This window comes from Ovis aries, chromosome 11, assembly GCF_016772045.2.
Source record: "Ovis aries strain OAR_USU_Benz2616 breed Rambouillet chromosome 11, ARS-UI_Ramb_v3.0, whole genome shotgun sequence".
NCBI lineage: Eukaryota > Metazoa > Chordata > Mammalia > Artiodactyla > Bovidae > Ovis > Ovis aries.
This window is the reverse complement of record NC_056064.1, coordinates 54,935,893-54,962,029: the sequence shown is the minus strand read 5'-3', so window position 1 is coordinate 54,962,029 and position 26,137 is coordinate 54,935,893. Positions and strand designations below refer to the sequence as shown.

The window sequence follows — 26,137 nt, the reverse complement described above, 5'->3', positions numbered from 1 at the left end:
GGACCTCAACCTAAGGTCATCTGCGCTGTACCTTCAGGAAGTAGGGAAAGAGGAAAGGATATCCCTAACTTATATGGCACAGACTATGAAACTTCTAATTAGAAGAAAAAAATCTGCTTCCTGAGACTCACTGACCCAAAGCAAACCCCAGAAGGAGAGGAGCACATCTCCCCAAGCACCTCCGGAGCTGACGCTCAGGTCTAACAGACACAGCTGCTCTTCCTCCCACCACTTCCGGCGAGCCGCTCCGCGGTCCACCGGGAAGACAGCGGCCCACTGAGCCCACAGAGCTTCATGCATCTCATGTTTAAGTCACTTTTATTCCTTGCTGTCCGACCTTGCTTTTGGGAATTCTACTGTTGATGCTGTAATAGAGATAAAAAAGTGACTGAGAAAAAACAAGAGTAAGGAAGCTGACTGACTAAAATATGATGGCATATAAAAATTACAGGTGGGGAAATCCTGTAGGGCCTCTACACTCTTATCAGGCCATCAGACAGACCCGCACTGCCAGGAAGTCAGGAAGCACGTGACAGGACAGGATTTTGCAACAAGGCTCCCAAGGAGAGAGCCGGGGCCAGACGGGAAAGAGGGAGTGTAAAGAACGGGCAGAGCAGCCAGCATCTTTGCCTTTTAATAGAAGATTTGTTTTCATCATTTCTGAGGGTAACATATTTCTTCTAAAAATAGAGCTCTTTGCTTGTTCTGAAACTTCTCAACTTTCGCTCAGAGGTGGAGGGGAATAAGGCTGACTGTAACCCTGGGGTGACGCTGCCAACGTCTCCTCATCTCAGACCAACTCTTCAAGGGCTCCTGGGTGCTCACAGCAAGGATGAGTTCATTCAAATCCATGGTACTGAAGAAACACGACAAAGCATGCGAGCCCCCGTCCGTGCCAAGTGTGGACCCCACGAAACAGTCCTGACAGTGGCTCAGATGAGACCAGGTGGCAGGGCCCCTCCCCGGGGAGGACGACACAGGACCCTGCACACGTTTACCAGAAGACAACAGGGCGTCCTCCCAGCACACCGGGTGGGAATGGAAGTGTACACACACACGAGACACAGGAAGGCGGGCCGAGGACGGCACACTCTGCCCTGGGCCGACGCGGACCTGGACTTAATGTCACGGAACCTGCTGGGGTTTTCTCACAACACAGACTGAGAGTCAGACTCTCCCCTCCTGAGGAAGGGCCTGGTTAGCTCCTGAATCCAAAGATGCCCTTGATGTACCCGGTGAGGCCGCTCTTGGCCTTCTGCTCCAGCTTGTCCTCGAGGGGTGGGAAAGCCACGTGGTTGAGGGCCAGGTCAAAGAACAAAGGCTTGCAGGGGATGGGCTGGAACCCCGGCGGGAAGTGCACCAGGTTGGCTTGCTTGGTGACGAGGGAAGGGTCCAGGCAGAAGGTCTCAAACCGTTCAACCAGGGGCTGGAAGTCAAACCAAACCAGGAACCCAGAGTTAATCACAGCCCATCGGTGGAACATTCGATCCCCACAAACCTCCTGTGAGGGGTTATTATTATGTCCTCACTTTATTTATAGCTGAGAGTCACTGAAATCTAGAGAGGCTGAGAGTGGTGGGCTAGAATGATACACGCCTGTCCGCTGTCTGAGTGAGAGCCAGAGCTCCCAACCAGAGTGCACGGCAGGTCCCTAACTTTATTTGGGACCATTTACATGACACCTAACTTAACGTAACTTAACCTAACATAACACAGGCAGCTTTCAGGTCCGGAGTAAAAGGAGCGGGGAAGGGAGGGTGTTTCCTGATAAATGAAGGGCCCTCTGCTCTACAGATGAGTACATGCTCCTAGGGAGTCACAAAATCCTATTTATTCTTCAAAAGCCACAGCCCACTTACCTTATTGTCCTTGACTTGGGAAGAGGTTTCTGTCTGGTGGGCCTCGTTTGTATCTGAAAGTTTCACAGGATTCAGTGAGAACATGGACTTAACGCAACAGGCTTGAATGATACCTATCACCTGCCTGGATCCTAAACCCCATGGGTAAAGGCAGCCCATCTGTGGGGAGTCAGCCCTCTCCAACCCAAGGCAGACAAGTCGTGCTGATAACAGACCACACACCCAGAACCAGCGTGCTCAGCCCAGTGCGGCCAGCATGGCTCCCTGGACAGGCAGGGGGACCGCATGCCAGGGTTCCTCCAGATTCTTCCACATAACCTGATGCCTCACGGGGGCAGAGGAAATGGCAGGAAAAACTAAAATCTCACGGATGAACCGAAACAACCCCTTTCAGTCTTACACCAGTGGGGGTGGGAGAGAAGGGGAGCAGCAGAGAAGGGGAGTCTGGGGACACAGGCCACAAGGAAGAGGCGCGCGGCTCACCCAGGATCGCGGCTGCCTGCAGGGAGCACTTCTCCGACCTCACTTGTGTGATGAGCTCCTGCACGTCCGGCAGGTCCTGTGACAGTGAGGAAGACATGGACCCGTGAGCCGGGGCCAGGCCAGAGAGGTGCACCAAACTAACCCGAGCTAAGTAACCCGACTGGTGTTTTCACGGATTTCAGGTAATTTAAACGTTTTCCCTATTAAAAAAAGCAAAACATAGAAACTAGCCCGTTTCAAGGCGAGAAATCTATGCCATGTCTTAAGTAATACTGCCTGAAAATAATAATAACGACAAAGATAACATTAACACACTTATCATACACCAAATGGATTGTGTGCCAGGCACTGCCCTAAGCAATCCACACAATTGTCAATTTCATCTTCATGATAATCCCGGGACAGTCTGTACCTGCATTTTACAGGTGAGAAGACAAAGCACAGAGAGGCCAAAGAACATGTCCAGTCATGTCCCCAGTGGCTACAGGGCGGGACCCAGAGCCTGGCCGCCTGGCTCGAGGACCTCAGCCCCTACTCACAGCCCTTCTCTTGCCTCAGCTTCTCACTTGGCAGAATCTGGAATGATCGGTCAGGTCTGGATACTGCTGCACCCCTCACGCCTGCTTCCTCTTAGTTCCCCCCTAACCTAACCCCTGGCATGTTAGGGCAGACGGGCTTTCGTGAAACCCTCCTTACTTCTCTCCAGAGACAGACCGTCCACGCTGGTTTGTCCCCACATTCCAGTAACACCCCACCCGACCATGCTGCCACACTGGCCACCCCTCCCACTGCCCACGCCCGCCTCCCACCTACTCCTATTTCGCCTCCTCCTTGTATTCGGAGGTGGGTCCTATGCAAGTCTTGTGGCTGCAGCAAAACCACAAGCTCTCTGAAGGCAGAAACCAAAGTTTTCTCTACGGCTGAGCCCAGGGCTGTTCCAGGTAGACACTCCCACACTGGCTGTAACGTTGGTAACAGTAACCTTAACCCCACTTTTCTGAATAGTTTCTACTTGTAAAATATACATGGGTCCCCTGAACCACTGCTTTAAGAATCTCTGTAACCTCACAGCAGTCCGTAAGCTTAAAAATCTGTCATTCAAAAATCAGTAAAATATACCAGATTGGCACGTAAGCTTTGACATATACCCTATCACATGGCAGTCTAGCTAAAGTAAAATACACTTTTAGACTCCGTAGACCTGTGCCCTGGCCTGAGAATCTGCATTTCTAGCAAACTCCCAAATGCTGCTGCCGCTGGTGGTCCCCACACCCTCGTGTGGAGAGGCTTCACCAGTGGTTCTCCACTTCTGCAGAGTAGAATCACTGAAGGGCTTAAAAAAGCCCCAGTACAAAAAAGTAAATAAATATTATAAAAACCCCAATTCTCATCCCACACCAATCAGAGCCAGACATCCACCTTGGAAGCAGTTCCCACACAAAGCCGAGCCTGAGAACAGTGCTCTGGGGCTGTACACCGGGTGAAGGCCGTCTCTCTTAGTACTTGAGTCCTCTTCAGGCTGGAACGCTGCCACGAGTTACACCCACAGCTCCCAGGCACTCGGGCGCACCACATCCCAAGGCTGACCAAGCAGGACCCGCCTGAGAAGGCATCACAGCCTCACGGCCAACTGTTCAGGGCTTAGAAACAGGCGAGGCCACTGGCTTACCTTGAGGCTGTTCTTGAAGGCTCCAGCGTCGGAATTCACTTCATCCGCGTATTTCAGGACCCTATCATACAGGACAAGGGCTTCACTCCACTTCTTCACCAGCACGTAGGACTGAGCGATGAAGAAACACCTGATGGGGAAGGAAAGAGCCACAGTATTCTTAAGCAACAATCACCCAAGATTAAGGCTTTCCTTGCTGTTTAGGCTAAATAAATTGTCAAGTCTTTTAACGTCAGGCTCACTCCCTGGGGTGGGAGAATTCACCACTCTCACTGTTCCAGTTTGCCAGGCTAACCTGCAGACTCCTCCTTGAAATTGGAGCTGACTTGACAGTGTAGGTCCAAAGCTGACCCACTGTCTTTTACTTACTGCTAACTCTGCAAAAAAGCTGTAATTCCCTAAAGGCCCAGGAAGGAAGATGAAGACAGGCAGGAAGGAGGGACGTTGTCCAGCTGCAAATGCTTCCTACACCACCCACACATCTAGGTCATAACCGCTCATGTCTTTCAAAAACCAAAACCCAACCTTCCAGGGACATGCTCCCAAAGCTTCTAGAACCTTCCAATGGTTGAGGGGAACTCTGCCCATCCCAGGGGAACTTACCTGTAAGCCTTGTAGACCAGAGTTTTGAGGCCTATCTCTTTCTGGAAGGCTCTATCCTCCTCTAAGCCAGGAAGCTGGAGCAATTCCACCAAATTCTGCACAACAGATATAACAGGAAAACTCATGAAGACGGGGACCCACAATGAGTGTTTGACAGAAGATTTGGAAGGACAGAGGTGGGCAGAAAGAGCGAGCCTGGGCTTCAGATAACGGGGACGTCTGTGACGAGTGACTCAGCCGTAGCCACACCTGGCATCACCTCCACCCTCCTGACCCTGAGAGCCCACATGGCCTCTTTCTCTCAGTCACGATTCACCTTCTTCAGAGGCTCCCTAGACCCTCTCAGCTGGAGGGGATCCCTCTGGTTCTGAACTCTCATTTCAGATGGGCCCCTTGTGTGGCGCCTACACAGACACCTTGACTGTGGGGAGGGGTCTCAAACTCCCTCACCGATGAGCTCCCGGGGGGCCAAGGCAGCGTGGCCTCAGGTCCCAGGACACGTCAAGGCAAGTGGGCGACCAGCCTGCACAGCAAGTGCTCAGTGATGAATACCGGGGGTTTTACCCATGTCTGCATATCCACATAGGCTTCCCTGGGGCTCAGTGGTAAAGCACCTGCCTGCCGATGCAGGAGACATGGGCTCAATCCTTGGGCTGGGAAGATCCCCTGGAGAAGGGAATGGCAACCCACTCCAGTATTCTGTCCATGGGAAATCCCATGGACAGAGGAGCCTGGTGAGCTATAATCCACAGGGTCACTAAAGAGTCAGACATGACTAAGACTCTAAACAACAACAAAACACATCAACATGTCTGGATATCAGGTTCATGGACAGCTGAACTGGTATGAAAACAAGAACTTCTGTCTTTTACCGAGTCATCAACAGCTCCTGGCTATCACAACCCTTTTGCTATGTCATTTTGTAGCCAACCCACGCACAGGACAGGCTTTCCCAAGCCCCCGGGGTTACCTGCAGAATGATGTCGTAAAGCCGGATCAGGTCCTGGGGCCGGGGGGCGCGCCTGCTGTCGTCATCCGGCTGCTGCCGCAGCACGGCTTTCTGCAGCCCTTTAGCCATGTTCTCGTTCCGCTTGATCGCTGTTGACAGCTTGATGTAAGTCAGGTAGCTAGAATGGACCACATGTCAGCTCAGGTGATGCTCAGGGAGGCCGATGTGCTGGGAAGAGCAATGGACCACAAGCTGGGCCGCCCTGGGGAGCTGCGAGGGCAAGGGCGTGTTGCCCGGCTGGGCTGGGAGGCCTGGGCCTCCGCCTCCACGGACCTTCGACTGGCTGCTGTTTGGTGGCAAACTCGCAGGGGACCCGCATGAGACCTTATGACAAAATTTGATTTTAACTTGAATTATATCTTCTGTATCTTTAGAGAGTTACCAATTTCAGAGGACACTGCTGGTCCTTAAGACGAGAGATGGATAGCAAGCTAGTTTCTGAAATAAGGACTAAACAAATAAAACAGTATCGGAAATGAGAGAGCTTGTGTAGGAGTCAGGTGGAAGGCCAGAGGGGTCAGGGTGAAGAGCAGGAGTAGAACTGGTGAGAAGGCTGTAGAAGAAAGTGGTAATAAATGCTAAAAGCCCAAATCAACAAGTAGCAACGTACACATGTCATTTAGACACATGGAGGTAAATACCAAAAGAATTTGTTAAAGAATTAAAACTGGCACTGTCAGGCTTGTGGGAACTTAGTTCCTGACCATGGACTGAACCTGTGCCCCCTTCACTGAAAGTGTAGAGTCCTAACCATTGGGCCACCAGGGATCCTCAAAAGTGGCTGCATCTGAGAAGTCATGAGATGGACTTTCCTAGAGCTCTGCAGAAAAATCAGACTCTCAAAACAAGTAACTGTTATTCACCGTGTGGAACAGGAATCTAGATACATTTTTATTAAGATATCAGAGCTTTATTAAAATACAAGAGCTACTAGATTCCTGACTTTAATCTATCCCAAAGCTGGCCTCTGGTCCTAACTGCTCACTGTCCCTATACCAGCTACATGTGGAGGTGGGAAGACAGATCCCAGGGCGAGGGGGCTTCACAATGTGGAAGTGTCCTGAGCCCCGCTGAAGCTCTCTCGGTCTTTCAAGGCTAGGAGGCTGACAACTGCCTTTGCCTCTTTGTGGCTGTTAACTACCAATATGTCCCCTAACCTCCTAAAGCCTTGTTTCTCATGGGCTTGTTGAAACAGAAGGGAGATAAGGACTGTTCCTGCTAATATTCTGTGCATCTGAGCCGTAAGGCAGTCAATGCGACATAATACCAAATTCTCTAAGAATGGAGATTAAGGCAGAGAGAGGAGGTTTTTTTTTGTTTTGTTTTTATTAAAATGGCTGGGGGGCGGGGGTTGGGAATGACTGAAAATATTGCCAGGTTCACTAAAAAGTTGTAAGCAGTGACTAAGACATTAAAAATTTCAAGGTCACATGGAAAGAGCACCTGGGGAGAAGTGGAATTTTTTCTCCCAGGAAGTTTGAAAAATGTCACTCTTCCTTCCTCCTCTTTTCTGTGAAACAAAATGACCTATCTTTTAAAAACTTAAACTTGACAAGGCAATTTGAAAATGGGTATGAAAGAGCAAAGGGATAAAACCAATCAAGATGTGCCTGAAAAAAAAAAAAAGAAAAGAAAAAAGATGTACCCGAGGAGAAAGCTGGTGGGGTGGGGTAGGGGGACAACGTGCTGGACCAGACACCAAGACCAGTGATGAAGTCACAGTAAATCACAGCGCTGGCATCCGTGCAGACAGAGGAGCAGAGTCCAGAAAGCCAGCGTGCAGGGAGTGCGGGATGTCCACCTGCGCGCCAGTGGGGAAGGACACCCCGGCCCATAAACCGCACGCGGCAACAATCCGTCACCCTTGTGGACAAAGGTGACGCAGATCCTTACCGCACTCAAAAATAAACTCTAGATGGAATTAAAGTTGGGTTGAACTTGAACTTAAATGTGGACAGGACAATGTAAGCCATTCAGAATGCAGAGGAGGGTCACTCTAGGAGTCTGGCGCTCCTACAAGGAGAGCGGTGAGCTCTAGAAGAGGGGCAGGAATCAGCAAGGGGGCCACACGGAACTCCAAAGTTATCGGTTACATTCTAGTTCTTCTGTTGTACAAAAACGGGAAATTATACGGATATTAGAATAATATACACACGCAAATCTCATATGCAAAAATGCGCACAGATGCACTCATATTTGAATATGTATCAGTAAATTCTAATGTACATAAACTGCGCATACTCTTGTTCCAATGACACATCATGCGAGGTTAAAAAGCAAAAGTGTCACATCTCTTACCTGTGCAGGTACTGAAGGTTGGACACCTTCCCCGACTCCACGTCTAGGGTGTAATCTCTCTGCTTCTGCAGAATGTAGGAAGGTAGAGATTAAATGGCTGATTACGTCCTTGGCTCTGACCACCTCATTCAAAGGTGTGGACCTCAAAGTGCCCTGGGACACAGGCACAGACTACAAAGTTGAGGTCCTCAAATATCAGAGAACTCCTGGGCTTTTCTGGAACGACAAGGTCACTCAGTTTCCACTGACAAAGAAAAACCAGACGTGAACGAGAATTCAGAGTAACGGCCAGGAAGGCCTCCTGGCCACTGTGTCCAGTGTTCAGACTCAAAGCATTAAGGCAGACAGTCCTCAGGCCACGGCTCCGTTTTAGGACCTGTGTCTCAGACCCAAGGTCTATGCCTCGTGCCATCAGCTCCTGCTTTCCTGGTTGACTGAAGAATGGCTCCTAAAGGGAGGAACCTGTGAAGACGTGACCTTACACGGTAGGAGGCCTTACAGCTGTGGAGAAGTTAAGGATCTCTTGATTAGCCTGGACAGAGAAATCAGGGGACTTCTCTACGAGTCCAGGCATAATAAAGTCCATCAGTGGCAGGTGGAATGGACGAAGGGAGAGGGGAATCACACAGGGAGAACAGACAGGCTTTTTGGCAACAGGGAAGAAGGACAAAAACGGTTCTGAGGTTTCCAGCCTAGATGCCTGAATGAATCACAGCGATATTATTAGAAAAAGGGAGCACTGGAGAAATCCACCTGGAGATATGGATTTGAGACCAGATGCTCAACAGATAAAACATGAAGCCAATAGGAGAAGCAGGACAGAGGGAAAGAGTTTCTCAATTTGGTGGAGCACAGAGGAGGCTTCTCTTGTTGGTCAGCCAATCGCCACATCTAAGCACAACAGTGGCTAAGAGTCCCTGCTCCGGGAATGTGACACACAGAGCAGAGAAGACCTCAGCTCAGAGCAAGAGCTGGGGACTCAGCTGAGAGTCCTACCTGATCTGACTTGAGCTCTTCCCGCACGGCCTGGATGGCGTCCCGACACTCACTGAGCATGGATTCAAACAGACGCTCCTTGGTTTCTTCACTCTCGGCCTAAACAAAGGCAGAAGGTGGCGAAAGAGTTTCTTTTTGAGTAAGTCATGGTATTCTGATGGAGGAGGGCATGATAGTGCTTTGATTCCTCCTGTTAGACACGAAATACACACATCCAACCAAAAAACAGCCTGGATCAGAGAGCATTTCAACTGTTAATATTCTTTATCATATACAATTTTTCTTATGGTTTTATTCGTTAATTTGTACGGAAATGAGAAGCGTGTATATAGATGTAAAGTGAACATACTGAAAAAACATCGATACCACTGATCTAAACTGTCAACCAACAGAGGCTTTCATCTTTCCTCCATCACAGAACTTTCTACTCTTTTCCTTCAATGCCTCTACCTGTGCTCAGGACACAGCACCTGGCATTTCAGGGGAGCCTTAGGGACTAGATTTGGGGCACTGCCACCTCACTCTGAAGCACAGCACAAGTTTCTTTCCCTTGCAAATGTAACCCAACAGAGTTGTAGATACTGGATTTCTTCTAAGCTCCAAGTAGGTGAGTGGGTGAGTGACATTACTAATGATATTACTAATAACCAAAGATATATTTCTCTCCTAAATGCCATATGAGGTTTTCCTGCATATAGGAGTTATTCCATACGGCTATGCTGAGAACATCTCAGGGCAGATGAAGCTGACAAGCATTTAATAAGTCTCTGCAAAGCACAGGGCGTTGCCCCTGTGCCAGCCAACCGGGATAAGGCAAAAGGTGATTCATTAACTGAATACCTGCCAAACCACATTATCATCCTAAGGAATCTGACTAAGCAGGTAGGAATGGACAAAAAGCAGAAAGGAGATGAACTTGTGTTACTGGCAGACCCACTCTGACATTAGAACATCAACATTCCCATGATTATATTTGACTTTCCACAGAAACTAACATCCAATCTGATCTCTTGACATTCAACTGACCTCCAGAAAAGCTCAAAAGAAAACCCAGTACTGCCCACTCCTTTAAGATATGGTTGGGAGGGGCCTTCAGAAAAACCTTTTCTTCTCTTAAGAGCTCTCATGTTTTTCCTAGTTTCCAGTGTGAGGAAGCAAAAAAAAAACAAAACTTCCTTGTAAATTACCCAATATAAATCAAACATACTTTTCTATTTATAAGTTACTTGACTTTCTTGTTGTTCAGTAACTGAGGAACAAATCAGGGGCATGGCTATTCTATAAATTTATAAAGGCGAACCCAGACACCATTAACACACTGCAGGCTAGAGCAGGGCTGTCCACCAGCACTTCCTGTGACGGTGGCGTCCCCTGCGTGGTCCAGTGTGCGCATCAGCTACAGGTGGCTGCTGAGCACCCGCAAGTCTAATCAACGTAAACAGCCGTATGTGTGCAGGTGGCTAAGGAACCAGACAGCCCGGCTCTGGAGAAACACACTTCACGCCAAACACTGTTAAGGACCTCAAGTCAGCAAGATTCTCTCTACTCGTTTAATCAAACTAGCCAAGTTTTTCAAAGTACAAATCCTGTGGACTGGGGCAGCTGCAGAATTGACAACTGGAATAAGATATGAAACAGCCCTGGACCAGCCACACACACACACACACCAGAGCCACGTCGTAAGCAGGCAAGTGAGCTCCAGCACCAGCCTGGCATCGTGCAATCCAGCAAACATGCCACCGACACCCTTTTAAGACCGGTGGGGTTCAGCAGTTGGGGCAGTGAGTGCTTAAGTAGAAGAAAAGAGCCATTTGGTTTTACCAGCTATGTGGGACCTGCCTCCTTTCCTAGGGAAGGAATGGCTCAAGTAAAAAAAAATTAATATGATGCAAAAATGCAATACCTCTTTACTGCTAGGTATTACCTTCATTCCCTTTGAATAAAGACATTCTGCATCAAGGTACTGAAGAGCAGCAAACCTCCCTCCCCTCTGCTTCCAGAAAATTCTTTGTTCCCCTGGGATCTTACAAAGGTCTTAAACCACAATGAAGGGAAAGGCCGATCTGGATCACAGGCCGTCAGTCGGCTGTGTTCGTACACAGCCACACTGCACAGGGACAGAGATCACTCATCTCTGGAGCAGAACCTCTCATGGTTCTCCCTGGGCTGGGCAAAACGTCCACAGAGGAAGCCTGAAACACATTTTGCTACTTACACTCTTATTCTGTAAACCTATCTTGGAGGCAAAGGTAATCCTGAAGGGACAGTGGAACAAGAAACACCTCTCCACGGGTATGCAGAGGGAGGGTCCCTCAGAGCCCACATGCAGGTGGCTCAGGTCTGCCACAAAACCAACAAGAACCGCTTCTGCACACACGGGCCAACTCCCTGCAGAAGAATTTGTGGCCGGCCTAGATCTCCCCGGTGGACCCGTGACAGGGAGAAACCCGTAGCCCAGAAGTAACGCGTTACTCAGTCCTAATAAACAAGTTTGAGATCAATTTTTATAAAACTTCAAACACTCTCAGAAGTGCTTTTCCACAGCCCCAAGGCACGTCTCAAGGCTGAGGAAAACCAGCTGTGTGTGTCCTGAGGCAAGACCCTCAGCTCTTAAAGACAGAGCTCCCAGACTGTTTTCACTTGTCTACTTGGTGTGACAGAGACAGCAAGGTGAGTCCAACCACATTCTCCACCACACCCGCAGGAGAACCAAGGGAATGGGAGCCCGCCTCCCTTGGCACAGTGAGGTCTAGGAAAAAACAAACAGAAATCGAGTAAAGAAGGACACAAACCTCACGTAAAAATATATTATAAGAATCATCAAACCTATAGACATTTTTAACCTGTCCCCAGCCCCAGCTGCGTGACATCCTCAAATTACCACCAAGACAATTCAGGTGTGATCAAGTATTAACAAAGCAAAATAAAAACAAAAGAGAAAGTAAGGCAATATTAAAGACATGAAGACCTAAAGCTTGGCTAAAGAAAAGGTGGCTGCCGCAGCTGGATTTTGACAGTTGATTAAGCCTCAGCTCCAGGCTTTGCAGTTTAGTATTATCTCCTTGAATTATTTCTTTCTTCTTGCCTTTCAGTAAACTGCTGTTTTAGTATTTAAAGGTCATAAAAACCTCTACAAGCAACCAAGAAGTGGGGGGCTACCAGATTCCTCCAACCCAGTTGCCAGAGGGTGGGAAACACCAATAGCAGCAGGGTCAGGACACACTGCAGTGAGAAGCCCCATCTCCTGGGCAGAGAAAGCTCGATACAATAAGCAGAGCTGGCAAATCAGCTGCCAAGCGCACCAGTGAGCAAGCAGTTCTGGAGATTAGCCCCGAATAGTCAAAGGGCCTTTCCCATGCATAATAACCCAGGGTTCATTCAATTCAGTACACAGTTCATCAGCCACAGAGCTACGCCTGAAACCTAAGGGTTTAACCAAACTTCCTTTGACACCGTACTTAAATTATTTTCTTACTGGCTTGACCTGGTGTATGTGTGATGCAGCATTATCAGGCATGTAGCTGTTTTTAAGGTTAAAACCTTAATGGGATTCCTGGGATTAATACACATTTTGTTTGTTCAACCAAATTATTTAAAGGTCTTGGATATTCAAGCGATCCTAATTCACCGTAAGATCCTTAAAGACCACAATTAACTGTATTCACCACAACCAGCACATTAACCAGGCACTTAACAGAAGATAACACTACAGATTCTACGAACACTAAAATGATAAGAGGATTTATAAACTGTCAATAAAACCAACAATTTACATGAAATTAATACATTAATTAATGTGAGCACTATTAATACATTAATACATACATACATTAAAAATATAAAATCCAGACTGACACAAGATGAAACAGAAAATCTGAATAGCCCTCCAACTCATAAAGGAATTATATATTTTTTAAAACAGGCAAAAAAAAAAATTATAAAAATCTTCCCACAAAGAAAACTCCAGGCCCAATTGTATCACTAGTGAATTATAACGACCATTTAAGGAGAAAACAAAAAGTTACGTTTTCAGAAAGCAGAGGAGGGCACATCCCCAAACTTGTTTTACAAGGGATGTATAACCCTGACACCAACCCTAAAAAAATCCACCTGCCATTATCTGTATAAAGAAGGGCTTTTAAAAAGAATATATTTAACACCATAAACACGCACACTGAAGGCGAGGTGGGAACACACAACTAACAGCAGCTGCGATGAGATGACTGACCGTGAGAATCTTTATCTAGTCAAGGCTGGAATCATGTCACTGCCTTTTCTTGCCAATATTACCAAAATGTTGGCCAATCTTGAACTTTTTTTTTTAGTATGTATTTATTTGGCTGCAGCAGGTTTTAGTTTGGGCATGCGGGATCTTTCACTGCGGCACCCCAATCTCTAGTGGTGTGCGAGCTTAGCTGCTCTGCAGTGTGCGGGATCCCAGTTCCCCAAGGACTGAGCTGGTATTCCCTGCACTGCAAGGCATACCCCCAAGCACTGTACCACTAGGGAATTTCTTTGAACTGCTTTGTAAGGGGGACTATAACCTGGAGATCCAGAAGTCAGCCCTTCACCTACACTAAAACCCGAGTTTGAGAGTAATCCTTTTATATGCACACAAAGCTCAACTAGTCACCCGCGATTGAAGTGATCTTCAATTTTAAAGGCAACAGCTTCATGTGCAATTGTGAAATGTTTTTCACCTGGTCTAATTTAGCCCAATCTGAATTACTTTATGAATAAGGCAAAAATACCTCCCCCATTTAGATCTTATTCTCTATTTGTAAAAAAAAAAAAAAAGCAAAAGAAAGATAAATTCAGATAAAACATGCCTGTATCTTCTCCTCCCACGTGGGAAACCCCAACCTCAGTAACCTTCTGAAATGGAGAGGATTCTCCTGTGAAGGACTACTTTTTTCCATTAAGATCTCCATTAAAATTCAACTTTTTCAGTCAGAGGCCCAGGACCCTGCTTTTCTGTTAAGTGAACTTACATTTAGCTTTTCACCAAAACCACATAAAACGATCCTGTTACTAACCTTCCTGATGAATCTAAGGCTATGTGGAAAATTTCAAGGAACACGAGCTTTGGAATCAAAAGGGTATGGTTTTAAACGCAGGCCCTCCCTTCTATCAGACATATGGTTAAGGACAGGTGACAGCTTTCCCATCTGTAAAATGAGTATCACCCACCTCACAGGGTGAAGAGAAAAACACACGAGAGCATTAAGCAGTATATCCAGGATACAAAGGAGGATCACTGCACTCCCTGCTTGTCTCTGTGGTATCTGTCCAGGTGACTACCAGGTAATAAAAAATTTGGTGAAATAATTTGTCAGAACATGAAAAATCCTTACAACGTGTTAGTAAAAAAAAAACAACGTGAAACTGGGTCTCAGTCTAACAAAAAAGTTATATCTTGCAAATACGAAGGGCTTGAAACATATTTTCCTTTTCGTACAATGCAGTATCAGTGAAGGTATATGGGAAGTCAGCCTGTAGGCTGATCTCTTATAAACACTTCTATTGTACAAATGGTAAGCATGAATAGCTTTTAAAGTTACTTACTAAATCTCCCTATTCTATCCAGAATTCCTACCTGATTGTCACTGATGCCTGGCACAGATCTGTGGCAGCTCTCTTCTTCCAGTATGTATCACTTTGAAGAGAAAACCAGCTGCATAATCTAAATGGTTGCTATCAGCCCTAGTCAAGAAGAGAGACCTCTATACTGTTAAGTGCCAATGAAATACTTTCAGAAAAAGTTTAGACTTTTAGATGAATGAAAACTCAACTTTTTGGTACTGTTCTAATCTTCTGTCCTGTAAGCAAACAAAGGGGGAGGAGAGGGGCCATATGCAATACAGACAAAAGGCACAAAGAAATCCTTCAGTTGTTGAAAGCTGCCCCCAACCAAAGGAGCCGCTCTGGAACAAGTCACTGAAAGGCCTGGATGCTTAACAACCCATCAGCACAACTAGCAAAGCGCCTCACACACATATCCCTCTGGGGACAGCAGCCAGCTGTGAAGTCTCATGAAATGCCACTGGTCCCTGCTGAGGCTGGAGACACAGGGAGTAGCGTGGTCTTTTTTGCAGATGTTCTTCACCTAATACAGAGAAGGAGCTCTAAAAAACGCCTCCATCACTGTCTACTCCATACAAACCAGGATCACCAGAATCTCTTCTCTTCTGGAACTCATTTGGTTGTTCACACCCACAATCAGGTAATAATTATGTCAGCAGGAGCATCGGGCAGTACGGCTCTGCATGAATACCACATAAACACCACACGTACAACAAGCTGATCGGGTTTAGCCAGGCTGTCTTTTAAGGACCCAGGGACAAGAGGTGACCCTTCAGGGCTGGAAGGTGAGGATGAGAGGTCAGCGAGACACGAGACGTAACAGCCATGCTGCTGCACCACCTGCTGGGCCAAATGTCACCCCTGACTTGAAGCAGCCCTCTGCTGCTCCCATTTTCACTGAAGGCTGTCACTGTCAACAGGAAAACTCCCCGATAAACTCAGCTTTCAAAAGAATTCTATTTAAGAGCATGCATCTTGAGATGGTTACCCAAATCCTAATCAGCAACAAAATATCGTATCTTAAACACGTAAGGACAACGGGCAGACACACCTGAGAGAACAGAACAGGCCTAGCTCCGTACCTGGACGATGGCGGCCTCGTTGTCAGCCAAACCCAGTAAAAAGATCCTCACTTTGTCGATCTTCACAGGAACCGTCCTGCCCCTCCATTCCACTTCACTCATGGTGGCTGCCTGCTTGGCTCGCGTCTGAGTGATCAATGCCTAGAAAACAGTTACAAAATGTTAAAGCTTCAACCGTGGATGTGAGTGATTAGGTGAAGCTCACTGGGAACTATCGTTTGTCTCTTCCTGTAACTAACATATTACATATCCTTGGGCCAGGGAACTAAAATCCCACAAGCCACAAGGTACAGCAAAAAAAAAAAAAAAAAAAGTGACAAAAACTTTTCATTAAAAATATAAATATGCATATACTAACAGCAATTATCCCTGGATGAGGGGATTGTGTGTTACTTCTTTTATTGGACATTTTTTCAAACCGAAGACTTTCCACAGCATGTGCATACTAGATTACCTCCAATTTTTCAGCCAGGAGACCCTCAGTGCCCCCAGACCTCAATCTCATCTGCATGAGTTCATTGATAGCTGACTGGTCCCCTGAGAAAAGAGAGAGAGATTGAGAGGAAAACCCTCAAGTGTCTTGGTTGTTTCCTCAAGAACTCTCAGATTCAACTCCAAGCTATTCCCCGTCCACCAGCGCATTTCAATGAATCCTAAGTCCTTTCACAAGGCTCTGGGTGGGCACAGATACGGCGGGGCCAAAACTGAAGCTAGGGAACTGCCTTCCGGATGTTGAGCAGAGCTGACGCCGACAACTGTACTCTTTTCATCAACGCAAACCCACACCAAAGAAGGACGCAGGGGAAAAGGAGGAAAGTTAAAGCCATCATCCAGGTCCCGCAGGCCGCCTGTCGCTGCCCCGCACAGCCCCGCTCACCAATGTTGTAGGCACAGTAGCGAATGTTGGGCGAGATCTCCTCCACCCGCTGGTTGTACAGCACAGCCTGCTCTTCTGTGAAGGCGCTGGCCAGCTTCTCGTAGATAGTCCTGCCAGGCAAGGAACATCACGGTTCATAGCAGCCTCGCTTTAAGAAAATAAACTCACAAGGAACACAGATCAACTACCAGAACTGGCAAGTTCTGAGGCTGAAAGAGAACAATCCACATTTCTCAAGAGAAGGCAAAAAGAAAGAAACCGTAACAACTTTCACAGAAGCAGTCACTCACTGTCTGATCTGCAGCTTCCATGTGACTGTTATCAAAACTGGCCACAGCCTTTGGGCCAGAGGACTTACTTGCATTTATTAAAAGCCTCAATGGCAGCTTTCCACTCTTGATGTTCGAACCGCAGCATTCCTGAGAGGTAAGCCGTGTAAGCCTGTGAGGTGATGGGAAAAGAGACACTGCTTCAATACCCAGGAACCAGGGTACAGCCCAACCTCTACTCGCTTCAAACTCTGATATCAAGAATAGATATTCAGGTTGATTCTAAAAAAATCAAAAAATGTATCTAATAAAATGTGACCCATGGATAATTTATGATTCATCTACTTCCCAGGAGAGAACTTCAAAATAAAGAAAATTTACTCTCTTTGTTTTACTTAACAACCCACTTCTGGGCTATACCATTACGAACAAAATTTTTACTTTGTGAACTTCCCAGATATGTTTTTCACATACATGTCAAAAGAAGCACGGGCTTTCTTAAAAGTTAGAGCCAATTCTTAAAATCCAGGAGCTCAAAAACAAAAACAAGAGCCAGCTTCACCTTTTAAAAGCAAGATTAGGTTTTTTCCTCCCCTGATTACCAACATACAATGGAAGAGACTCTTCTGTTTAACTGTATTATCATTATTTTTAAAGTCACATCTCTAATCTCCACAATAAAGCAAAGCTGATGTTATGACACTAACCTGAGCCTCCAACTTGGTCTTGGCATCCACACGATTGCTCTCACACAAGCGTTCCAACTCCTCGGCATGCTTCACGGCTTTGCGTAGGCGAGACAACAAGTGGAACCGTTTTCGGGGCTCGGTGTTGGCTTCCTGTTTGAGCTGCATGGCATAGCTCCAGGCTCTCTCAGCATCCATCAGAACCAGAAGCAAATATCTAAATCAGAGACAGAACAGGCCGACTGAACAGCAAAGGCAAGGAGCACCAGACTCAGGTATCCTCTGAGGAGTAATCCTCGGCTTCTCAACTTTTCCCTACGCCCTCCTTTGCTTTTCTCCTCAGAGCTGCTCTTCTCACAGCATCAACCATGGTTCCCAAATCAGCATCTCCGGTAGGTTTCTAGTCACCTACTAGACACATCTCATTGGAAAAGCCTGCTACCACCTCAAACTTGGCAAACCCAGACTTGGTGTTGTTAGTCGCTCAGTCGTGTTTGACTCTTTGTGACCCCATAGACTGTAGCCCTCCAGGTTCCTCTGTCCATGAGATTTTCCAGGCCAGAATACTGGAGTGGGTAGCCATTCCCTTTCCCAGGGGATCTTCCTGACACAGGGATCGAACCTACGTTTCCTGCGTTGCAGGCAGATTCTTTACCACCGCGCCACCTGGAAAGCCCTTACTGAAGTACAGCTGACTTAAAACTCTGCATTCGTTTCAGGTGCAGGGCATGAGGCATTACTGACCATATTCCCTGTGTTGTGCATTACATCCCCCTGAATCATGACTGGGAATTATTTCATGACTGGAAGTTTTGACCTCTTAATCCCCTTCCCCTCTTTTACTGACTCCTTCCTATTTCCCTTCCCTCTGGCAATCACCAACTTGTTCTCTATGAGTCTGTCTTATTTGTTCAGCTGTTGTTTAGATTCCACATAGACTTGAAAATGCATGGTATTTGTCTTCCTCTAATTTCATTTAACATGATGCTCTCCAAGTTCATCTACATTGTGGCAAATGGCAAGATTTCATTCCTCTTTATGGCCAGGTCACACATATGTAAATGATCTTGCTTTTAAAAGGTGAAGTTGGCATCTCTTGTTTTTGAGCTCTTGGTTTAAATACAGATATAGAGGGACATCCCTGGTGGTACAATGGTTAAGACTTCACACTCCCAAGGCAGGGGGCCCAGGTTCCATCCCTTATCAGGGACCCAGATGCTGCATGCCACAACTAGTACCTGGTGCAGCCAAGTCAGTCAGTCTGAGATACTGACCCCCAGACTATTAACACACACTGCCTGATAGAGTAATCCTGTCATGTTAACCACCATGTACATACTCAGCAATGAAATACAGAACTCTTAGGTAGTACTTTACATATGGCCAGATTTCACTTGAGATATACTGATTTAAGACCACAGGACTGGAAAAGGTCAGTTTTCATTCCAATCCCAAAGAAAGGCAATGCCAAAGAAGGCTCAAACTACCGCACAATTGCACTCATCTCACACGCTAGTAAAGTAACGCTCAAAATTTTCCAAGCCAGGCTTCAGCAATACGTGAACCGTGAACTTCCAGATGTTCAAGCTGGTTTTAGAAAAGCCAGAGGAACCAGAGATCAAATTGCCAACATCCACTGGATCATTGAAAAAGCAAGGGAGTTCCAGAAAACATCTATTTCTGCTGATTGACTTTGCCAAAGCCTTTGACTGTGTGGATCACAATAAACTGAGGAAAATTCTGAGAGAGATGGGAATACCAGACCACCTGACCCGCCTGTTGAAAACTCTGTATGCAGGTCAGGAAGCAACAGTTAGAACTGGACAGGGAACAATAGACTGGTTCCAAATTGGGAAAGGAGTACATCAAGGCTGTATACTGTCACCCTGCTTATTTAACTTATAATGTAGAGTACATCATGAGAAATGCTGGGCTGGAGGAAGCACAAGCTGGAATCAAGACTGCCAGGAGAATTATCAATAAACTCAGATACGCAGATGACACCACCCTTATGGCAGAAAGTGAAGAAGAACTAAAGAGCCTCTTGATGAAAGTGAGGGTGAAAAAGTTGGCTTAAAGCTCAACATCCAGAAAACTAAAATCATGGCATCTGGTCCCATCACTTCTTGGCAAAGAGATGGGGAAACAGTGGAAACAGTGCCAGACTTCATATTTTTGGGCTCCAAAATCACTGCAGATGGTGACTGCAGCCATGAAATTAAGAGACGCTTTCTCCTTGGAAGAAAAGTTATGACCAACCTAGACAGCATATTAAAAAGCAGCCAACAAAGGTTTGTTTGCCAACAAAGGTCCATCTAGTCAAAGCTATGGATTTTCCAGCAGTCATGGACGTATACTGAGAGTTGGACTATAAAGAAAGCTGAGCGCAGAACTGATGCTTTTGAACTGTGGTGTTGGAGAAGACTCTTGAGAGACCCTTGGACTACAAGGAGATCCAACTAGTCTATCCTAAAGGAGATAAGTCCTGAGTGTTCACTGGAAGGGCTGATGTTGAAGCTGAAATTCCAATACTTTGGCCACCTAATGTGAAGAGCTGACTCATTTGAAAAGACCTTGATGCTGGGAAAGACTGAAGGCAGGAGGAGAAGGGGATGACGAAGGATGAGATGGTTGGATGGCATCACCGACTCAATGGGAATGAGTTGGGTAAACTCCAGGAGCTGGTTCTGGACAGGGAGGCTGGTATGCTGCAGTCCATGGAGTTGCAAAGAGTCGGACATGACTGAGCGACTGAACTGAACTGAAGAGACACTGAAATTTGCATTCCAGAAACCTTACCTAATAACCCATCAGGTTATTAGTCTAATCACTGACTTCAACATTTACCATTCCACCACAGTTATTTCTGAACAAGTTACAGAGTCTCTCTGAGCCTGTTTTCTGTTTGTTTTTTTGGGCCATGCTATGCAGCATGTGGGATCCTAATTTCCTGATCAGGGATTGAACCTGTAGCCCCTGCATTGGGAGTGCAGGGTTTTAACCACTGGACCGCCAGGGAAGTCCCAGTTTCCTCATAATGGAGGAGTAGTAGAAAAGATGCCGATTCCACAGAGCTGCTACAAAAACCACATGAAATAACTCAAGGGTGTGGCACGACATCTGTCACACTGTAATTGCTCAATAAATGTATTAACAAGATGTACTCAGCACTGAGCAGTCAGTACCTGTTATCAGTCAGAAGGTCTTCAGTTACTTTTTTCCCTGTGAATTTGTGTCTGTTCCCCATCTTAAAGTTGAGTGTTTTCCGAAGACGTCTTTGTCTACGCGAACAGTAGCCCCTGTAAGAAACCACAACCCAAAACCATTCAGCTAAGCTGATAGTACTTTCAATAGTAAGTTCTATAATAAGGCAAGGTCAAAAGTTTGGGATATTCTACTTATGGTTGCTACAGATACCACCATCCTCTTGCAAATGTTTACTGAATGGAAACAGGCAAGGCGATGACTGGAGTTACAGAACACGTGAAGAGACAGAGGACATGGTGCCCACTCTCAAAGAACCACACTCACGCTGGAGAGAGTCATGAAGACAAAACGGCAACCACAAAAGGCAAACGGCAAATCCAAAGTGACATGAGTAACCTTCCTCTTCTTGCTAACCCCCTTCACTGGAGTGGGCTTTTGGCGGGCTTTGAAAGAATGAGTCAGATTCTGATGGATGTAAGAGGGAAGAAGGGGCATCCTGACGGAGACTGGGATGACGAGGAAGGCATGGAGAAAGGAACTACAAGCGCATCTGAAGAAAAATGAGGTGGACAGGGATGTCACCAAGAAATACGATGAACGTCACCTCTTATGCCAAGCCTCTCTCTGTACTCATGCAGTTTTTAATTCTTACTTCTGCTATAGTTTGAGAATATTATAATCATGTTCTTACATCTCTCACTAATATAAACTCCTTGAGTACAAAGATGATTTTATTTTCAAATTTCTCCCAATGTCTTAGCACAGTGCCCAACATACAGATGGGCAATAAAAGTATTTTGACTAAGCTAGTGTAAAAATACATCCAAAATTTTACCACTCTTACTCAAAACAGCTTAAAATTTACAATATAAAATGATATTTAAACAGTAACTTCAACATCTCAGTCTTAAAGCTACCAAGGGATGGGTTATTAAAAAAAAAGTCTGACTGAATCTATGAACTATAGGTCTTTTCCCTCAATTCATAATTATACTTTAATTATCACTTACCCGTTTACATAAAAATCAAATGGAACATACATATTATGGATAGAAATGCAAATTAGTAAAAATTTTCTGGCGATGCATTTATCAAGATCCTTAAAAATGTTCATACTTCCTGAACTGAGAGTCTACTCTTACACTAAGGAAATAATCAGAAATAGAGACAGGAATGATCAGAGATTCACGGGGACAAAATTTTTAAGCCTACAAAACTGGCAACCATATAAATAACCAGCTCAGGGGAAAAGGTAAATAAACTATGGTATGTCTATACAGATATATATCAGGTTATAACACAACTAATAAAAATCACATGTACAGAACATTTTTATAAACATGGAGAATTACTTAATACATAACGTCCGGCAAGAGAGGAGAATACAAAGTTGTATACACAATGCGAGCAAACTTATGGGAAAAAAAGGCTCAGAGAAAGACTAGAAGAAGAAAAATAGTATTTGGTAGGCACACATACACAAATATATTTATGTACTAAAAGAAATATGGACTAAAATGTACACAAAGTCATTTTTATATTTTACTACCAAAAAATCTAATTGAAAATCCAACATTAAAAAGATTAATAATAACTAAGAAAACAAAACAAAATTGGAGTCCAAACAGCCATTCAACTGGAGGATAAAAGCAGACGACGGTTCACCCCTGCAATGGAATACCACTGAGTAATAGGTGAGAGAATATGGACACGAAAGGCCATGTTCCGGACAAAGCAAAACTACAAGGACAGGAATCAGAACAGCAAATGCCAAGACCTGGGATATAACCCAGATTCTGTAACATGGTTAAATTAAAAAAAAAAAAAAAAAAATCACAATTCCTTGTTATTTTCGCCTGAAGCTTCCATGTATCTGCAACGTCTTAAGGCAAAGTGGATAAAAAGATTCACTCTTTTTAAATTTGAAAATTAAGTATCTTTTTAAGGATTTGATATAAGTTAAGAACTAGACTTTCCAGGCATACTTTCTGGTAAGGCATAGGAGTGAGGGCAGTAACAAAGGCAAACCAAGTCTGAAAAAGCCAGAGATACTGTACACCTTGCAAGCAATACTAACCTGTACCTCTGGAAGTCTCCATGCCGTAAACCGTGCTGCTGCTGGGACTCCTTTATAATCTGAAGAACTAGAGTCAAGATTAAGGAAAAGCTTACAGTGCCAAGAATCCAAATAATCCCAAACTTTCATCCATATTAGTACCATTAATCTATTTGTATCAAATTACAGCTCATTAAACACTTCTAAAATGCTTAGTACATTAACTAGTGAAATCTCTAGTGACCATTTTCAATAGCTACCCTGTCAGAGGACAGGGCTGCTGCTGCTAAGTCGAGTCTGACTCTGTGGGACCCCATAGACAGCAGCCCAACAGGCTCCTCTGTCCCTGAGATTCTCTAGGCGAGGATACTGGAGTGGGTTGCCATTTCCTTCTCCAATGCATGAAAGTGAAAAGTGAAAGTGAAGTCGCTCAGTCAAGTCCAACTCTTAGCGACCCCATGGACTGTAGCCTACCAGGCTCCTCCATCCATGGGATTCTCCAGGGAAGAGTACTGGAGTGGGTTGCCACTGCCTTCTCAGGAGGACAGGGCTAAGCATGTAAAAAACCTGACAGCCTGAACTTTCAGTTACTACTTCAAACTAAAACAGGAGGGCACCCTTAGTCATTGAAGATTAATGAGACCCAACCATTTAAATCAAGCTGCTGGATTCTATTGATAAATGCTGACTATATTTGGGGTGGTTCCCAGTGATTTACACCTGGACCTAGTGTTTTTACTCATTTAAGCAGATTCAGGTTATAAATGACGTGTACTACTAGCCTATTTGCATAACCTTCTACAACTGCCAAACCTGACTTTCCTTAACAGCTGTGATGCTGTCTGCGCCTATGGCAAGCACATGCCAACCAAACCAGGCCTTTTGCATTAAAATACCAGTTTTTCTTTTAAAAGAAAAAGCATTGACCAAATTCTCCTCTTGAAGAATTTTAAAAATATTTTAAGATTATGTCCCAAACTTTGGGAAGTCCAATGACCTTTATCTACCATTTTAGTTTTCTTTTAAAGTTTCCTCAATGCTTCTTTATAGGGATATTTAAAACACGGAACAATGAAAGGGCTATTTCAACAACTAAAAAGAGACCAGCATGTACAAGATCTGTAGTAAAAATCAGAGCAATCTAACATCCATTTGGAAGGATTATCACCAGTTCAAAAAGTAAAACTGCAATCTGCTGAAAAACTTCAGTATGTTAAAAAGTCAAGCTACATGTACTATTTCAGAAATTTGCCTACATTTTCATTTCAAAAAGCCACAAACTAATATCATAAACACTCAACCGTGATACACTCTGATGAAAACTAGAAACCGATTCCTCAACAGCTCTTCTGAATGACTCTCGACAAGACAAAATGCCCACGAGGCATATTAAGAGTATGTACACAAGTAACAATCTTTGATGATTTATATTCAAAACGGGCAAAAAGCCTTTCCTTGGAACAGTCAACCTTCGCCTCCACTTGCAGAGCATCAAACTGTACTTTTTACTATGTACTCTCCGACGGCTGTCAGACAGAACTATTAAGCCAAAACGTCGAGACTGCAGTTTCTTTCTCCCCACTTCAGCAGCCCCAGGTGCCAAGTTCATCAGAGTGGCCAGTGTCAGACCCACCACCAGCCCCCTCAAACTGGGCAACTGCGGGGAAACTGCCGAAAACTGCCCCATTTTCTGGTGCCGACTGAAAGAAGAGAACGTTCCCCAGCGCAGAGGGCAGAGGAGATGCGAAGAAAAGTCAGTCGAAGAGCAGACCCTGGAACTGTTAAGTGCCCAGGAAGTAGGGGCGAGAGCAAGTGCACCCCTCGGCCTCTCCTGCCCAGGATGAGGCGGCCCCACCGCCTCTCCCGCCCGCCGGCTCGCCAGATCGACACGTAGTCATTGCCGAGTTAGGCCCGACTACTGTAGGATACTCTCCAAACTCAGGCTATCCCCGAATTCTTTGTGTGCCTTCGACCCAGCCGAAGGCCGCTCGTTTTCCTTATTTTCCTCTCCTCCAGCACTGCGTCCACCACCGCTCCCGCCGCTGCCCCCGCCGCTACTACCGCCGCTACCGCCGCCTCCAGGAACCTGCTTCTCAGCAGCCATCTTGCCCATGCGCCGCAGAGCAGGACGGGATGGAGGAGGCGAGACGACACGGGTGGCAGAGAGCCCGGCCGGCTCGGACTGGCTGACGGGATAGCGGCGGACTCCGCCGCCAACAGCCCTGCCCGCAGGCAACGGCCACTTGTGGTAGCGCACCTGCGCGTGGATGCCGTTTCTGGGTCTGCAGCGGTGGCGGGATTAGGGCTGGGGACCCTGGAGGGGCGAGGACGCGGTAGCTGTTAAGGTCTCCTGGAGGCAGTCTTCCTTGGATGGAGGACCCGGCCCCGCCTCCTGCATCCCTGCGCGGGAGACCCCGTTGGATAAGATCTTTGCATCCCGGAGTGTCTTCCTCCCCGGAAACCTGGGAGATAGGATTCCCACCCTAAGGAAGGAAGCACCCCGCCTGGAAGAGGACCGCCTCTGTCTGCGCCGTCCTCTGGAGCCGGCCTTAATGCAGGAACTCTCAGATGCATGGGGATCTGTGCCCTTCTTTGGACTTCGGGGCGCGCTCGAGTAGTTCGAGCAGAGAGAAGTGTTGAAGCGTGGAAGACTATGAACCTTTGCTCTGCAATATGGCACTGCGAGCTCTAATTCTGGCTCTGTTGTTATGGCTGGGAGATACGGGCAAATAGCTTAATCTCTCTCTAAACCTTTCTTCGCTCATCTGTCAATGTGTGAAAGTGGTGCAGTCGTGTCCGACTCTTGGCGACCACATAGATTGTAGCCTGCCAGGCTTCTCTGTCCATGGAATTCTCCAGGCCAGAATACTGGAGTGGGTTGCCATTCCTTTCTCCAGGGGATCTTCCTGACCCAGGAATCGAATCCGGGTCTCCTGCATTGCAGACGGATTGTTTACCGTCTAAGCCTCCAGGTGATAGGCACTAATCATTAGGGAAATACAAATCAAAACCACCATGAGCCATCACCTCACATCCATTAGAAGGGCTACTATTTTCTACAGTACTAGAAAATAAACATGTATTGGTGAGGACATGGAGAAATTGTAAGTACTGCACTTTTGGTGCAAACATGAAGTGGTACATCCACAGTGGAAGACAGTGTGGCAGCTTTTGAGAAAATTAAAAGAATTACCATCTGCTCCAGCGATTCCACTTCTGGGTATATGCCCAAAAGAACTCAAGGCAGGGCCTTGAGATATTTGTATACCCACGTTTATACCAGCATTATTAACAATAGCCAACAGATGGAAGAAACTCGGTGGCCCTCAAGGAATAAGCAAAATATGGTCTAATCCCTACAATGGAATATTATTCAGCCTTAAAAATGAAGGAGATTCTGACACTGCTACAACATAGTTGAAGTCTGAAAATAATTGTACTAAGTAAGCCAGTCACCAAA

General features: G+C 46.0%; 1 protein-coding gene across 1 annotated transcript; it reads right to left on the bottom strand.

Moving 5' to 3' along the window:
• Nucleotides 1-616: 616 nt before the first annotated feature.
• On the bottom strand, nucleotides 617-24,797 carry SRP68 (signal recognition particle 68). Its single transcript, XM_004013115.5, has 16 exons — nucleotides 24,607-24,797; nucleotides 22,699-22,765; nucleotides 20,600-20,713; nucleotides 17,436-17,631; nucleotides 16,818-16,900; nucleotides 16,460-16,569; nucleotides 16,037-16,119; nucleotides 15,583-15,723; nucleotides 8,918-9,016; nucleotides 7,922-7,986; nucleotides 5,585-5,741; nucleotides 4,615-4,709; nucleotides 4,012-4,141; nucleotides 2,343-2,418; nucleotides 1,860-1,912; nucleotides 617-1,426 (listed from the first exon to the last, which is right to left on the bottom strand). The coding sequence occupies exons 1-16, from the start codon at nucleotides 24,788-24,790 to the stop codon at nucleotides 1,199-1,201; spliced, it is 1,881 nt and encodes a 626-aa protein (XP_004013164.1). The 5' UTR covers nucleotides 24,791-24,797; the 3' UTR covers nucleotides 617-1,198.
• Between the last annotated feature and the right edge of the window lie 1,340 nt (nucleotides 24,798-26,137).